This window comes from Channa argus, chromosome 19, assembly GCF_033026475.1.
Source record: "Channa argus isolate prfri chromosome 19, Channa argus male v1.0, whole genome shotgun sequence".
In the NCBI taxonomy this organism is placed as follows: domain Eukaryota; kingdom Metazoa; phylum Chordata; class Actinopteri; order Anabantiformes; family Channidae; genus Channa; species Channa argus.
The window spans coordinates 5,979,491-5,995,015 of NC_090215.1; the positions used below are offsets into that span (position 1 = coordinate 5,979,491).

The following is a 15,525-nucleotide window of genomic DNA, read 5'->3' on the forward strand; positions in this document are numbered from 1 at the left end:
TAAATATAAAAATTGGTGGGGTGTGAATTGTTGCTTATATATTAGTGACCATGCCAGTATCACAGCAACATCTGTTTATAAAATTAAGAGAGTTTGGGGGAAATTTTGTCAATATTATAATTACATAACATTAATCTAAGGCCACCAACAGAAAACAAAATATGCCAGGGAATGAAGTCCAATAAACCATGATCAAATCAATTGTAATAGTATAGTTTAACATAGTGAAATCCCAGAATGTAAGATTTATCTTCATTTATTATAATAATATAATAATATATAAGTTGTATCTATTGTTTTGAACATTTGAAGATCTACATGTTGATACAGAGCAGCATACAGCTGAGTGCAAATATTTGCATCCCCATTTGTTTAAACGGCTGAAAGAATAAAAAAATTTTTTTCATCAACATAATATTTAAAGCACATTCAGCTGTACAAATAGATTCCTTCATCATTATAAGGAACAAAATGGTCAAGGACTCTAAAAAAAGAAACTTGGTAAAATAATGAAAATTATTGTAAATTCATTGGCCTCTAGGAAATATTATCTAATACTTTGTATGTCATCCCTTTGTCTTCATATTTATTTAGGGCTATACAAATCAAATGTTTGCTGTTTATCCTGTGAATAATATTAAATCATAAACATTCAAAAATGAAACCACAAAATTAAAATTTTTAATTCCTGTTTTCCTCTGGAAGATATACCTTTTTTGTAAGGTTTAAACAATGATGTGCTGTATATGAGAGTACACTGGACGAAGAAGAGTAGCAGGATTTTGAAGGAGACTATTTTGGGATGTAGTCCATTTTCTGTCTCATTTTTGTCTTAATTTTGCAATTAGCACACTATTTTGAATGTACAGCCTGAGAAGTTGTAACATAACTACATCTTCGTCCCAAAATCTTTGGGATGTACAACATAAATGGGAGGTAAATATTGGTATATAATAAAATAATAATTGTATTAATGTAATTTCTGTATATTCTAATGTTTGTTGCTTTTCTAAATCTTTCAGTGTATTTGAAAATTGTGTATCATAGTTTTAAGGTTATATATTTCATTACATGTTTTATTATCTACATTTTAATGTTGTTGTTTTTAAACATATGATATATTTTTTTAGATATGTATTCTAGTTATTTGTATAATTTGGATCTCAGTTTAAACATTCCTTTGCCTTTACGTTTGTTTGTTTTTTATTTCATGTTTATGCTTTTTACATGGTTGGCAACATAAGCAAAACAAAAACATCACAGGCCTACTGGTCATGCAAAAACTACAGACATGCTATTTTCAAGGCGATACCGGTATCTCTGACGGTCTTTAAACGTAGCACACGTTTAGACAGCGGGGGCCCGGCCACCATCAGGATCAGGATGGGCAGCTAGCAGCTGGTAAGCATCTCAGCTTCAACAGCAGCATCCCTGTGAGTGACAGGTGGGTAACATAGCATCACCATCTCTCTGTAGACCTGCATCTCTGGGTTAACCATGTGCTGCTATCCGGCGCTGTGTGTGTGTGTGTTGTGCGGATCCATGACAGAGCAGCAGCCGCCGTGCTGCGCTACAGGTGCACGCAGGCTGCCTGTACACACGCTCAGTCGTGTCCTTCCTAAAATCAGTGTCTCTGCAGACTGAAGGTCGCCGTTAGAGGATGTGGCTTCTCCCGATGAACCAGTGTTCTGTGCTCGGCTTTCACCGAGCTGCTGCGGCAGATGCTGTGTAGCTACATTCAGGAATACACGCCGGGCCGAGGCTTTTAACCCCCCCCACCCATAAACACCATCACCCTACCACCCTAGACGCATACTAATAATATTAAAAATGCCAATTAGCTCTAACCTTAACCATAACACTGTCTCTCCCTAACCCTCACCCTAAATTAACAGAGTTTACCCTTAACTCAAATCAAGTCTCAACCCTCAAAATCCCCTTCAAGTTGTTGTCATGTAAAATGTTCTCATGAATACACGATCTTACAAGAAAAACAAAATAGCTTGTTGTCAAAATGACAGAAATGTTGTGCACTGAGATGCAGCACATCAAACTTCTTTTGATTTAGATTTTACTTATAAGGCATAAATATAGTCAGCGTTTATAAAGACAGTTCTTTCATCACCTGTTACTAAGAACAGTTGGGTTGGGCTGTAACATGTTACTGGAATAATATCACTTTCTCTAGTAATGAGTAGTGTAAAAAGCTAAGATTGAAATTTCAGTTAATATATTACAGTTATTTCCTCCAAAAACAACTCATTACATGTTACATTTGTTGTCACCACATCAAAGATTGATTTAAAATTTTACATTTAATATTTGTAGTCATGTACATTTCACTATCAGCAGTAACCTGGCTGGAAGATGAAAGTGGCCACAGCTGGAAATATTCCCATTACTTTGACTTTGTCGGGACAAAGGGTGATAAGAACCGTATTGTAACATGTAACTTGTGTGCAGGTAGTGGTAAGAATTTCTCCACTGCAAAAGGATAGATCTTTGTTGCCCTTTAATGGCTGAACAACTAAAAGTGGATGTTAATTGTAAACAGTAGCTACAACAAGCAACAAAGAATGAATGAAGCTTGTGGCTGCATTTGTTATGGATGAAATAGTCATCTTTCAGACTATAACCCCTTTGGAAAAGTTATATAATGAGCAGTGCAACAAGGTACTTTTGACAGGGAGTAATAAGTAAAGTAAAGATATTCATTTTAATAAGAGACATGAGTTATTATTACATTTTTGACTAACAAGCACAACACTGGTTGTGGACAGTAAGTCCAGCCTTTCACTGATTGATGATTCAGACATAAATAAATTCCTAAGAAAGAAAGATGTTTTTTTTTCTTATCATTCTTAGATCAACTGGAACATCATAAGCAGAAAACCACAGAAGTGTCAGGGGGAACGATGGACTCCATCTCTATGATGGGCAGCAGTAGGAGCCCTGTGTTCCTCACAGCCTCCTCCGCCCATCAACTCCACCACGCACAGGCATGTTTCCTGCCCAATGGCATAAAGAACGGAGTTGGAGATGCAGGGGCTTCCTGTCTCCCTGCGCAGCCCACAGTGGCCATCCTGGGCTCGGGTGACTTCTCCAAGTGCCTGACCATCCGCCTGCTGCGCTGCGGCTATCATGTGGTGGTGGGCAGCCGCCACCCCAAACTGGCAGCCCAGTCCTTTCCACACGTGGTGGATGTGACACACCACGAAGACGCTGTGGGGAAGGCCAACATTGTGTTTCTAGGAATCCGTCGTGAGCACTACTCTGTCCTGTGGGACCTCAAACATCTACTGGAAGGTAGGTAACAACACACATACAATTAGAAAATACAACCTGACCATTTAAAAACACTTTCTCATCACTTTTTGATGCTCACATGGAATCAATTATGATTCCAGTGTCAGATATGAGGGAAAGAATGAGCTGCAGTGGGAAACAGAAACCCAAAGAAAGAGTTTTAAAAGGCTTTATACCATTTGATTTGGCCTTATTCTCTTTAAGAAACATATCCAATCAAATGAAACCTGCACAAGTCATGTGTCTTTGCCCCACTGCCCTGCAGGGAAGATCCTGGTGGATGTTAGCAACAACAGAAGGGTGAACCAATATCCAGAGTCTAATGCTGAGTATCTGGCTTCACTGCTGCCCGACTCCATTGTTGTCAAAGGCTTCAATGTCATCTCAGCCTGGGCCATGCAGCAGACCAGCCCCAAAGATGCCAGCTCTCAGGTACAATCACACACTTTCTAGCCTTTAGAAAAAAGAACAAAGGAGATTTGTTTTAACAAAAGATGAAATGTCACTATGCACTTTGATAGTAGTAGACCAGCCCTAATCCATTTCAAAGCTGGCAGAATAATTAATTCTCTCCTAATTTAGGCACAGATTATTAAAAATGCCCAAGTGGGCTCTAGAACATCCAGGACAAATAAATCCCTATACAGCACACAAGCTGCAGACACAACTTCAGTCTTCATAGCTTCACCTCTACCCAGTTCTCCTCTTTGTCATCCTGGCATTGTGTAGGTGTTCATCTGCAGTGACTCTGTGGAGGCTCGACAGCAAGTCATGGAGTTAGCCCGCCAGCTCAACTTCCACCCAGTAGATATGGGCAGCCTGTCCTCTTCGCGAGACATTGAGAACATGCCCATACAGTTGTTTCCTGGCTGGAAGGGCCCCGTGCTCTCTGCTGTGGCCCTCTCCATCTTCTTTTTTGCTTACTCTTTTGTACGAGATATCATCCACCCTTATGTGAAATACAAGCAGAGTGACTTCTACAAGATTCCTATAGAGATTGTGAACCGGACATTGCCCACTGTTGCCATCACTCTCTTGGCCCTGGTTTACCTGGCAGGCCAGCTGGCAGCCGCCCACCAGCTCTATTATGGTACTAAGTACAGGCATTTCCCACATTGGCTGGAGGGCTGGCTGCAGAGCCGGAAACAGCTGGGTCTCCTCAGCTTCTTTTTAGCTGCTGTCCATGTTCTCTACAGCGTCTGTCTGCCCATGAGGAAGTCTGAGAAGTATCTGCTGCTCAACACCGCGTACCAGCAGGTTAGTTGGAGTCTTTGACACCATGTTAACACCGACGCTCCGAAATATTAAGAAACATAACTCCCTCTAAAAGTACAAATGAAAATGATCATTTGAACATTTTTGTTTGTGTACAGATTAGAGAAGATGGCATTAGGGAGCTGATGATCTGTGATTGTTTACCTGCATGTCTGTAGTAGATGTTGTAGTAGAAGATGTCTCAACTTTATCATAAAGTATAAATACTTGCACCAAAAGAATACAATTAAAGGGTAGGTTTACGTTTATTCAAGTGAGTCTTAAAACAACAGTCAGGCAGAGGATTTTCATGCTATAACATTTCCTCCTCTACTCTCCTCGAATAGATCATTTTCTGAAGTGTGTCCTGTGGGGCCAGAATCCACAGTCGGTGTTCTAGACAAAAATGCATTCATATGTGTATTTAAAGCTAATATGAGTCCTTTAGCAGTCCAAGTCAGTCGAATCTAGAGACATAAGATTTTCCTTTGTGTTTTTCTGTGGGGCTGCAATGAAAAGAAAGTAACGAACAGCAGGAATTTTGTATTACAAAGGCTGCAGCTTTTCATCTACTTAATCTGACAGACCTGGACAGTCGAAGCCTCCTATTATCTTTATCTTTATCTTTTTATCTCTTAAAGGTCTATATGGACAACGGAACTGATTACAGCAAGTAAACCATGTTTGACTGTTAATGTATTATTTAATGTCTTTCCATTACTAATTTATACATCCATTTAGAAAAGAAATTCCCCTCTTAGTAGGAACACAAATTCTTAAATCCACAATATGCTTCAGGTTGAGTCATTATCCAGTTACAATAAATGAGAATACTGCCAAACATTTTAATCAAGCAGAAATCTTTCATGGACAGATGAGACCAAAGTGGGATGTGCATTTCAGCAGAAACAGCTCCTGCTCACTGTAAAGCACATCAGTGGAAAGGTGATGATTTGGGCTTGTTTTGCAGCCACAGGACCTGGGAACCTTGCCGTCATTGAGTCCAACATGAAGTCCTCTCTATACCAGAGTATTCGACAAGAAAATGTGTGGCCATATTTCTGACAGCCAAAGCTTAAATGTGGTTACCTGCTTTCTGCAGTACCTGGGGTGGCTGTAGCTCAGTTGGTAAGGCAACCCAAGGTCCACAGGCTCAGTGGTTTGGTCCCCAGTCCCAGCTACATGTCAAAGTGTCCTTGGGCAAGACACTGAACTCCTAGTTGCTCCAGGTGGGAAATAGGATTTAGCATTGTAAAGTGCTTTGGATAAAAGAGCATTATAAGTGGCCATTGAGTGCCCCGGCTTGAGTCTGAGTGATGGAAATTGCTCACACATTTCCATTAATATTGGGATATTTCGTTTTTTGTGTACTGTGTATACGACCTTTGAACAAGCAGGGATTTCTTGAGGTACACTCAACTGAAGGGGATTTTTGCTTCCTTCTGACTGTATTATAAAGTAGTACTTACATGTTGAGTATTCCTGAATTCATATGTTTAATGAAATGGCCACTCAGCAAATCCGTCACTAAAATTCTTCTGTGTTACCAGGTCCATGCTAATGTGGAGAACTCTTGGAATGAGGAGGAGGTGTGGAGGGTGGAGATGTATGTTTCCTTTGGGATCATGAGTCTTGGGCTCCTGTCACTCTTGGCCATCACCTCTATTCCCTCTGTCCACAGCACGCTCAACTGGAGGGAGTTCAGCTTCATACAGGTATAAATATATAAACCAGGGGATTTCAGAGTGTTAACTCTAGATGTCAAAGGATGATGGTGCACACACAATCTCATAGAGACGAGAGTATAATGTTTGTTTCTTTCACTATTTAAATGGATCCTGTCACTGTTGCACTTTATCAGTAGCATGAGCTGTGGCATTTCTCCCTCTTCTACTCTGGAGGAGCCTCAGATTTCCACAGTAAAAATGTTTGATTGCTGGTGATTTTGATTTACATGACAAGAACTGTCTGCAATTTGCAAAATCGAATATATCGGTAGAAGGATGCTGAGGTTGGAGCTGCCAGGCAGGAGGTCTAGAGGAAGACCAAAGAGGAGATTTATGGATATATTGAGAGAGGACATGAAGTTAGTTAATATGAGAGAAGAGGATGTAAAGGACAGGGTTAGATGGAGGCACATGATTCGCTGTGGCGACCCCTGAAAGAGAACAGCCCAAAGGAAAAGACGAAGAATAAACAGAATAAACAATTGCTAAATAATTTGTCACATGGGAATAATAATCTATTGTTAATGGAGTTGTCTGTCTGAACTGGGTTCCTCTCTTGGCTGAGATGTGTCTCCGTTTGTCTTCTTGTATTTCATCCAGTCCACGCTGGGATACATTGCCCTGCTCATTGCCACCTTCCACGGCCTGCTGTTTGGTTGGAAGCGAGCCTTTGAGGAGGAGGCCTACCGTTTCTACCTTCCCCCCAGCTTCATGGTGGCCCTGGCCCTGCCGGTGTGCGTCATACTGGGAAAGATACTGATGCTGCTTCCCTGTTTTGCTCGCAAGCTCCACCGCATTCGCCGTGGCATGGACAGCAGTCAGTATCGGTGCCAACGCTTGGAGCTGGTGGGCTCAGCTGCCCTTGTTTCCCCTGAGAGAGTCACCATTATGTGAAATCTGCAGCACAGAGCTGCCTCCTCCTTTACTGGGATTTTCACAGTAAAGGAGTTTTAAAGCAGCTTAAATTATTATTATAATTATATTAAAGTGAAGGAAAAGTAGGATCACTGCTTGACTCATGTGATTTTCATTGAAAAGGATATTATAATTTTTTTGTAACACATTTTTGTGAATTGTTCACCGTGTACCTAGGTGTGCTACACATTATGACTGCTGACTTTCTACAGGTGCTTTCAGACCAGTGGAATTTTTAGTTCTCACAAATATAACCTGAAGTTCCCCCTTTTTTGTGTTTCTGGACTACAGAATCCAAAAACCATAACAGTTATTTGATGTTGCTGTTTTACTTGCTGTTTTGAGAAAGCTGTTCAGGTATGCAGCAGTGATTTTTGGTCAAGGCTCAGACTTGTAGTATTTTATTTCAGGACTGTTGTTTTAATTTTGTTTTAATTTTATTTTCATTTTGGTGATCTCAGCAGTGTATAGCCTGGCTCTCGTGAGTGAGCGTCAGGTGTCCACCCACTGTACATTCCTGGTAACGCAAACAGCCATATTACAGCTATTTACCACTGGTTCATATTGTTTTAAAATGGTATAATGTTTTGGAAGCTGGTTCAGAGTTGAAAATAGGGTGTTTTACTGCCATGTAGTTTGTGTTTTATATGATAATATAAAAGTCTGCTCCTACTGGTGGTACCTGGAAAAAGTCCCTAGAACTGTTTGGTCCGAAAGCACCTTATGACTATTATGTTACAGTTGTTTGATTATGTAAAATGTAAATCTGAGTGTTCTTCTAACATGCTCCAACATTTCACTAATAATTTGCCCTTGTTAGTTTGTTCTGGCAAAGCTTACAATAAGATGGCAAGTGTTTATTGTTTGTTCAAAAGGGAACTCCACAAATTTTACAGGTACAGTGGAGGTAATTTTACTACTTGTAACCTGTGAAAACACCTGCATAACTTATATGGAGTCTGAGAAAATAACTTAGATGATGTCATAGAGTATGGAGAGTATGAACTAGGAACATGACGTCTGTTTCCCAAGAAAAGGAAGTTTTCTTTCCCAGGATCTAAAGTCCGGGAACCATCGTTTGGGCAGGAGTCCCAGGGCAAGATGACAGTCGAACACTATATTTTTCATTTACATTGGTCCATATCTCCTTAAAATCTCTTGGGTTACTTCATCTTGATTTCATGGCAAACACGCAAAATAAGTGAGCAGCAGGCTTTTACAAATGGTAAAATGCTGGGTAATATTTGACAAAACAGCAGCATTCAGCTTGGTGCTTTTGGTACATTCATTGAAAGGGAGTAATGTTTAGGAACCATTAAGAAAAATCTGTCTCTCCTAACGACAGAAGTGCATTACACTATTGCTATAGTACCCCTTGAATGTCTTACAGTAAGTGGTGTTTTTAGTCCTGCAGCTCAACAAATAGTGAATTGGCATATTTGTAAGTGAGAGAAAAAAAACATATACAGTCTTCCCCCGTGCTTGAACTTGTGCTTATTGTGACTGTCACACAGCAATCAGTCAAGAAGTATTGTGAGGTAACTGTTGATTCTACATTATCACCGTGTTGTTTTTCTGTCTATCTGTGCAAGTGAATATTGTGTCCATTTTACCTGCTCATGCTTGAATCGAAGAGATGCAAGATTTAAGTAATATTTTCTGTTAATACAATCTATTACAGCAATCTTATTTGCAAGAGATATTGATTTATTGGAGGCAGGGCACCTTCTCTGACAGTACAGCTACAGATGTTAATGCAGTTAGTAAAGCCGTCGCATCAAAAATGGTACGACAGAAAAATGTGTTTGTCAGCCTCCTTACAAACAGTCAAGAGATGAGATGTGTATAACAATCTTTGTAATTCCTAAATTGTGATTGAATAATTGTTGTAAACCCCTTGAATTTAAACTTAAAGTCTACACTTTAATGATGCCTTGATTTCTTTGTTTTAAAGCCAATATACAGTATAGTTTACACTTGCAAAACTATACATATTTGTCACTGTTTGAAAGATTCCTGACCTGACTGGTATATATTTGTGTAAAGTGTCTTTGATTGTCTTTAAAATGACATCAATGTATAAATAAACATGTCTTGTGATCTTGAATGCAGCACAGTGACAAAAAATGCTGCTGTTAATCAGTAAAATTCCCCATTAAATAATTACATTTAATTTACTCAATTTCCATGACCTCACAACAACTTGAAATTTATAATTTCACGTACATTACCATGTAGCAGCAAAACACAGTAACGGGAATTAAAATAAAATGTTTTGTTCATTGAGCTCAATATGTAAAACATTTTGTTTTGGTTTTATTTTTTCACTGAGATGTGTAAAAACCAGTGCCAGTCTGGCTGCAATACAGTAAAGTCACTTTAGTTACTGTTCTGTTAAATAATTCAAAAGCAAGTTGGTAATAATTACAATAAGGAGGAAGCATTTTGAAGTGAACAGTATTTATTAAGGTTAACCAACAGAAAAAGAGCCAGCAGGTGGAAGATGGAAACTCTATATCCACAGACAAACTAGAGGTTGTGGTGGTGATATCACATTGGTGGAGTAATTACCGCTGCTATGTCAAAGCTAAAAGGTCCGCCGTTCTAATCCCCGGCCAGTTGTGGCTTCTCTCTGAGGAGTTTGCATGTTGTCCCCGTGCTTGTGGGGGTTTCCTCCTGCAGTCCAAAGGCATGCATGTTAGGTTAGTTGATGTCTCTAAATTGTCCGTAGGTGTGAATGTAAATGTGAATGCTTATCTCTCTGTGTTGCAACCCTGAATGGGATAAGTGTTTAAGATAGAGGCAATGGATGGATTGACAAACTCTCCTGTGTGTGTGTCCTGTAGGTGCCACATGGACAATTGTTTTAAATTTGATTGACCTCATTCTGATTAAATAGTCTAACATATGTGTTCACATGGATGCTGTACTCCTGATGCCCAAAGCAAATAATCCAAATATTTCCAAACTATTTTTACATGGGCAGTGTTTTTTTCTTTTCCAGCTTTATAAAAAACAGTTCCAGGAAGACAAGATAGACCCTTATTGTATCAATAATATTGATCAGAATATCAACTGTCTACCAACTATATCTCCTATTCCCTCACTTGTGCAATAAGTAGTAAATGAATATGGATAAATGGTTGTAGATGGTGGGACATGGAAGAATTACATTTACATAGAAACATGTAAAAATAATTGATCACAGTTAAGAGTTCCTGTAATATTTAGAATGAATGTAGAATGAATGCATCAGTGCACAAGTAGCATTTAAATGTTGTAAGTAGCAGTGTTTGCCAACATTTGGACTAAAGGTAAATGCAATATGAAACCTAATTTAAAAGTATTTTGATAAAGAAAAAGTTCTTTTGCACATTTTTCCAGTCTTTGCTTTTAGCGAAAACTAGATGATTTTACTTTGTTTGGCTGCAAACATTGACTTAAATAAAACCATGTGACATGTTTATCCAGAAGATTTGGTGGAACTGCTGATAAGTTAGACATCTGAAAGCTGTAGTAAGGAAGACCCAAGTAGGTGCACCTGGTTATCTAGGGAGTTCTTTGTAGTATAAAAAAAAATCTTTAATTTCTTTCAAATTTAACATCAATAATTTGAAAAGTAACTAGTAACTACAGCCATAAGTAAAAAAAAGGGGGAATATAAAGTAGAGTTTCTGTCTGAAAATTAATGAAATACAAAATTGAAATACTCAAGCATAGTCCATATACCTCAAAAGTGTACCTCAGTACTGTACTTTAGTAAATATACTTGGTTACTTTGCACTATGAAGAGTGGTCTCAGCTTCCAGATCACTTCACGGAGCTTCAGGGATCTCCTGAGTTTATCTAGAGTGACCAAGTCACCAGCAGGTGGCTGTGTAACGTCACAAATTCAAACACAAATTTTGCATGAGATCTGTCTCTACGGATGTACAACATTAAAAAGAACAAATCATTAAATATTTGTGGGGCAACTGTGGCTTAGGAGATAGAGCGGTCATCCACAAATCCCCCAGTTGCTGGTTCAATCCCTGGCTGCTCTGGTCCCATCACAGTGTCCTTGAGCAAGACACTGAACCCCAACTTAGTTGCTCCCGGTGAGTGTTGGCCAGCTGCATAGCAGCTCCCCCACAGGTGTGCGTGTGTGAGTGTGTGATTGTGATTGTGATTGTGAGTGTGAATGGGTGAATGAGAAGCAGTGTAAAGCTCTTTGAGTACCAATAGGTAGAAAAGCACAATATACATGAGACCATGGGTGACTGTGTTGCAGGAAGGTAGAGCGGTTGTCCACCAATCTCACAGTTGTTGGTTCAATTCCCGGCCCCTCTGGTCACATGTCAAAGTGTCCTTGAGAAAGACACTGAACCCCAACTTAGTTGCTCCCGGTGAGTGTTGGCCAGCTGCATGATAGTTCCCCCACACACAGTATGAGTGTGTGTGAGTGCAAATATGTGAATAAGAAGCAGTGTAAACTGCCAATAGGTAGAAAAGCGCTACATAAGTGCAGACCATTTACCACTTGATATGACTAATTCAGCATAAATAATGTTACATGTGCATTTCTTTTGCACCTATTGTTTCATTCTAATTGTCCATATCACAGTAACAGGGCACCTTTGGGAACTTTACTGACTAGACTGGGGTCATGTCTGTTTTCTGGAATAAATGGGGCTCTACATTTTTCTCAGCAAAGTTTACCCATTAACACTGTCAAAAAAAGATAAATGGTTGTAACAATTAATTTTTAATTTTATTTCAGCTCAGAATAATCTTCTAATCAAATTTGCATTTTAAACTTTACTTTCATCATACAGAAACTACCCTTTGCAGCAATAACTGCCTGATAAATCTTTAGCATCCTACTTATCAGTTGTTGCAGATATTCAGGTGTGAATTCCTCCCAGACCTTCTGAAGAACTTGCCAAATGTCTGTTATGCTGGTTGGCAAGTGTTCCTGAACTCTTTGGTCAAGTGTTTTTCACACCAGCTTAATGGATAATAGCTCTGGTGATTGAGCTGACCAAACCATCACTGATTGTATTCCAGGAGCTACTTTGTTCTCCAGATACTTCTTAAACAACCAGGAATAATGCTTGTAGTCATTGTCCCCAAACAGTTGTTGCTCAGAGGTAATGGCATGGCTCTCAGGATGCCTGAAACATGATGCAGATAGCCTCCTCTTTTCATGGCTCTGCTTATGATACATGCTCTTCACTTGGATATAATACCTTAAACTTTGACTCATCAGTCCTTAAGACACTGATCCAGTCAAAGTCAACTGTTTGTGCCTCTTGGCCCACTGCAACCTTTACTTCTGAGTTGACAACCTTAGTAGGGTTTTGTTTTGGCAACTGTGCCCATGAAGCCAGCTGATCTGAATCTCTTATGAGCAATGTCTGAGCACAATGGTTTCTCTCGTTTTACTCAACAATGCAGCCAATTCAGGAGCAGTGAGGCCTCAGGTTTCTCAAGTAGGACCCTTATAAGTGCTTGTCTTCTTGGGCAGATGTGTACTTGGGCCTTCTACTGCATTTTCTGTCCTTATTGGATCCAGTTGTGTACACGTTTAAAAGGAAACTTTAATTTCTTGACTATATATTGTAGAGAAAAAAACATCCTTTTTCATTACAAGGAAAAGATTCTAATTTACATTGAAAATACCAGGGCACCCTGACTATGGAGGAAAGAGCAAAATACAAGTTCATATTATTGGTTTAGTGCACTTTAACTTATTTTAAGATGTTTCAACACCTGGGGACATGCTTGATCAATTTTAAAGCATTTGCACTCAAAGACAGGCCAACTAGAAACAGTTTGTGTGTGTGAGGAAGAGCAGGGGGAAAACACATTTATAGTGTAAAAATAATTTTAATGAAAAGCCGTCACACTTAAATCTCACATTGCAATCTCATTGTGGCATATAAAAACACAATTTACATGTTTTACAACAGGAGTATACAATTTAATAAAACAAAAATGTCTAAAATTAGAACAGCAATAATGTTCACAAGTCTGGCTGGTCTGAGTTGGCTAATGAAAAGAGTGAACAAAGCAGGGCAAATTAACTAAAATATTTTGTTAATACATTGTGCTTTTAAACCGCATTGATTAAAACAATAAGTGAATCTACACCGTGGTTTTAATGTCAATTGTTTAAGACATCTCTCCAAACCAAATCATGTCCTTGATCCTACAGGAGTGATCTGACTCTTCTTAGTCCATCCGCCCTGAGCACTGACTGACATTGACCAAATTCCATTCAATCACACTGCATTTTAAAGGATGACTTCCTTAGTGGCACAATTAAGCCTCACACTGCAAAGAAAATACCTGCAGAGCCACTTCTTAAATCAAGAAAGAACTCAAATTAGGAACAACCAACACTCCATACAACACTATAAGCAATAGGAGATGTATTAATCCAGGTGAAGTGATTCAAATCCGTCTTTGATAACACGTTTTGCTATGTCAGTTGTGCCTCATTTAAGACAAACCTCATTTCTGATGAAGCAGTGATTCCAGGTTTGCATTTTAGGCGACAAACACGAAGGCACTTAATTATTAAACTTATTATTATACTTTTTAAACCGAATTCTGCACAAATGTGAGCACAAAGAAGGTGGTCACCTGTAAACCTGACACAAGGAAATCGCCAACTAAAACGCTCCTAAAACGTCAGTGCATCTGTGCACTAGCTATAAAATTAACTCAGGTCTGGGAGCGCAGCTGCTCCAGCTGAGTCAGCACTTCCTGGGCACTGGGTCTGATACAGGGATCTCCGCTCCAGCACCGGCTTAGTATGGTCCTACACAGGCGCCCCTGCTCCGAGCTGAACACCAGCTGATCTTGGACAGACGGCCGTAAATTGTGCGCCACGACCGCGTAAAGAATGTGCTGCCTATCCCCGGTGTAGGGCTCCGCTCTGGTGACCAGCTGCCAAAAAGTTATCCCAAAAGAGAAGATATCCGCTTTGAGAGACACCTGTTCGCCCTTCAGCAGCTCCGGGGCTCTGTGGGTGTACGTGCCGCCTACGTGGCTCAGAAGGGGGCTGACGGAGCTCACCTCACACCCCTGATCAAGCTTCAGGGAACAACCGAAATCGGCTATTTTACAGATGTCTTCACCGGACACCAGCACGTTGGCTGGTTTTATGTCCAGGTGCACAATGCTGTGGGAGTGAAGGAACCGTAAGCCACGTGCAATGTCTGCAGAGTACCTGAGCCATCTGTCCTCCACAAGTGGCTCAGTACACCCGTAGATGACCTGCTGCAGACTTCGGCTTCCCACATACTCCATCAGTATCGTTCCGATGCTGCTTTCATCTCCAAAGTCCGCGGGTACGCAGGTGGTAGCCGCGATGACGCGCACGATGTTTCGGTGGCGAAGGTGCGCCGCGTTCAGCTCAGCCCAGAAGCTTTGCCGAGACGCTAGCTTGTTCTTGGTGCACTTTTTGACTTTCTTCAGCGCGACAGTCTCCCCAAGGTACTCCGCCTTGTAGACGGAACCAAATCCCCCGGATCCGATGGGCTGAACGGATCGAAGCTCCTTCCAGAGGATCACAGTGGACCAGAGTCGGCTGGCGACTTTACCGTGAAACCGCTGCGCGGGGACTTGTAATATGGAGCCTTGGGAGTGTTTGGTCAACGGGCTACTACATGCTCCAAAGTCCAGAGAGGGGTAGATGTCTTTGGGAAGGAGACGAGTCACAGGTATCGGTGAGGGCATTGTGCGTGCGTTCAGCCTGAAGGGTGCCTCTGACTGAACTGCGGGGTCTGCAGCCTCAGAGCTTTTCAGCACGGACACACAAAGCCAGCCACACCGCCACTTAGTGTTGTGGAGTATGTAATGCTTTGTTTGGGTTCAACGGGTTCATCCCGATGGTTCAACTCAGTTTACGCAATCTACAGTAGGGGAGGACGAGGTAATATGAGCCACTTTTTGGCATTCTGTTATAGTAAAGTACAATATTGTCAATGTGTGTCAAAAAGTAACTGACGCGCGTGTGCCTGGCTCAGGCTCCCTAAGCAGCAGCTCGACGTATGGGCCATTTGGTGCAGTGTGCACTTTTTAAGAGCGCACACCGACACATTTGACAAAGTAGGTTCAGCATGAGGCTGGGGGAGGGAACACGCTACACAGTTCAGAGCCTGTTTGTCTTTTCACTGAGACTTTTCCAGCATATGCAGGATCCATGCAGGAACAAGATGATCACATCTCCACTGCCATACTTCAGACAGTCATAATAACACAGCACACAACACAATATAATATTCTGTCAATTCTCAGTATCTATGATAAACTTGAAGCACAACTCTTTCGTTCT

At 40.6% G+C, this 15,525-nt stretch overlaps 2 protein-coding genes across 3 annotated transcripts; one reads left to right on the top strand and one right to left on the bottom strand.

Moving 5' to 3' along the window:
• The first annotated feature begins 1,323 nt into the window (after positions 1–1,323).
• steap2 (STEAP family member 2, metalloreductase) lies at positions 1,324–9,495 on the top strand. 2 transcript variants are annotated; one of them, XM_067486101.1, is made up of 6 exons: positions 1,324–1,444; positions 2,866–3,306; positions 3,572–3,738; positions 4,036–4,563; positions 6,111–6,275; positions 6,888–9,495. In XM_067486101.1, the coding sequence occupies exons 2-6, from the start codon at positions 2,916–2,918 to the stop codon at positions 7,179–7,181; spliced, it is 1,545 nt and encodes a 514-aa protein (XP_067342202.1). In that variant the 5' UTR covers positions 1,324–1,444; positions 2,866–2,915; the 3' UTR covers positions 7,182–9,495. The 2 variants fall into 2 exon arrangements, with proteins under 2 accessions (XP_067342202.1, XP_067342203.1); XM_067486102.1 differs by having other exon boundaries at positions 1,335–1,401.
• A 3,561-nt stretch (positions 9,496–13,056) lies between these two features.
• On the bottom strand, positions 13,057–15,510 carry mos (v-mos Moloney murine sarcoma viral oncogene homolog). Its single transcript, XM_067486107.1, has one exon. It carries the CDS (start codon positions 14,925–14,927, stop codon positions 13,911–13,913), a length of 1,017 nt encoding a protein of 338 aa, XP_067342208.1. The 5' UTR covers positions 14,928–15,510; the 3' UTR covers positions 13,057–13,910.
• Between the last annotated feature and the right edge of the window lie 15 nt (positions 15,511–15,525).

What these genes read in the sequence shown, in the direction of transcription:
- steap2 (XM_067486101.1), top strand. Translation starts at nt 2,916, where the DNA reads ATGGACTCCATCTCTATGATGGGCAGCAGTAGGAGCCCTGTGTTCCTC. An exon ending in CCTCAAACATCTACTGGAAG is followed by an intron (nt 3,307 to 3,571) that starts GTAGGTAACAAC and finishes ACTGCCCTGCAG; the next exon opens with GGAAGATCCTGGTGGATGTT. An exon ending in TCAACACCGCGTACCAGCAG is followed by an intron (nt 4,564 to 6,110) that starts GTTAGTTGGAGT and finishes CTGTGTTACCAG; the next exon opens with GTCCATGCTAATGTGGAGAA.
- mos (XM_067486107.1), bottom strand. Translation starts at nt 14,927, where the DNA reads ATGCCCTCACCGATACCTGTGACTCGTCTCCTTCCCAAAGACATCTAC.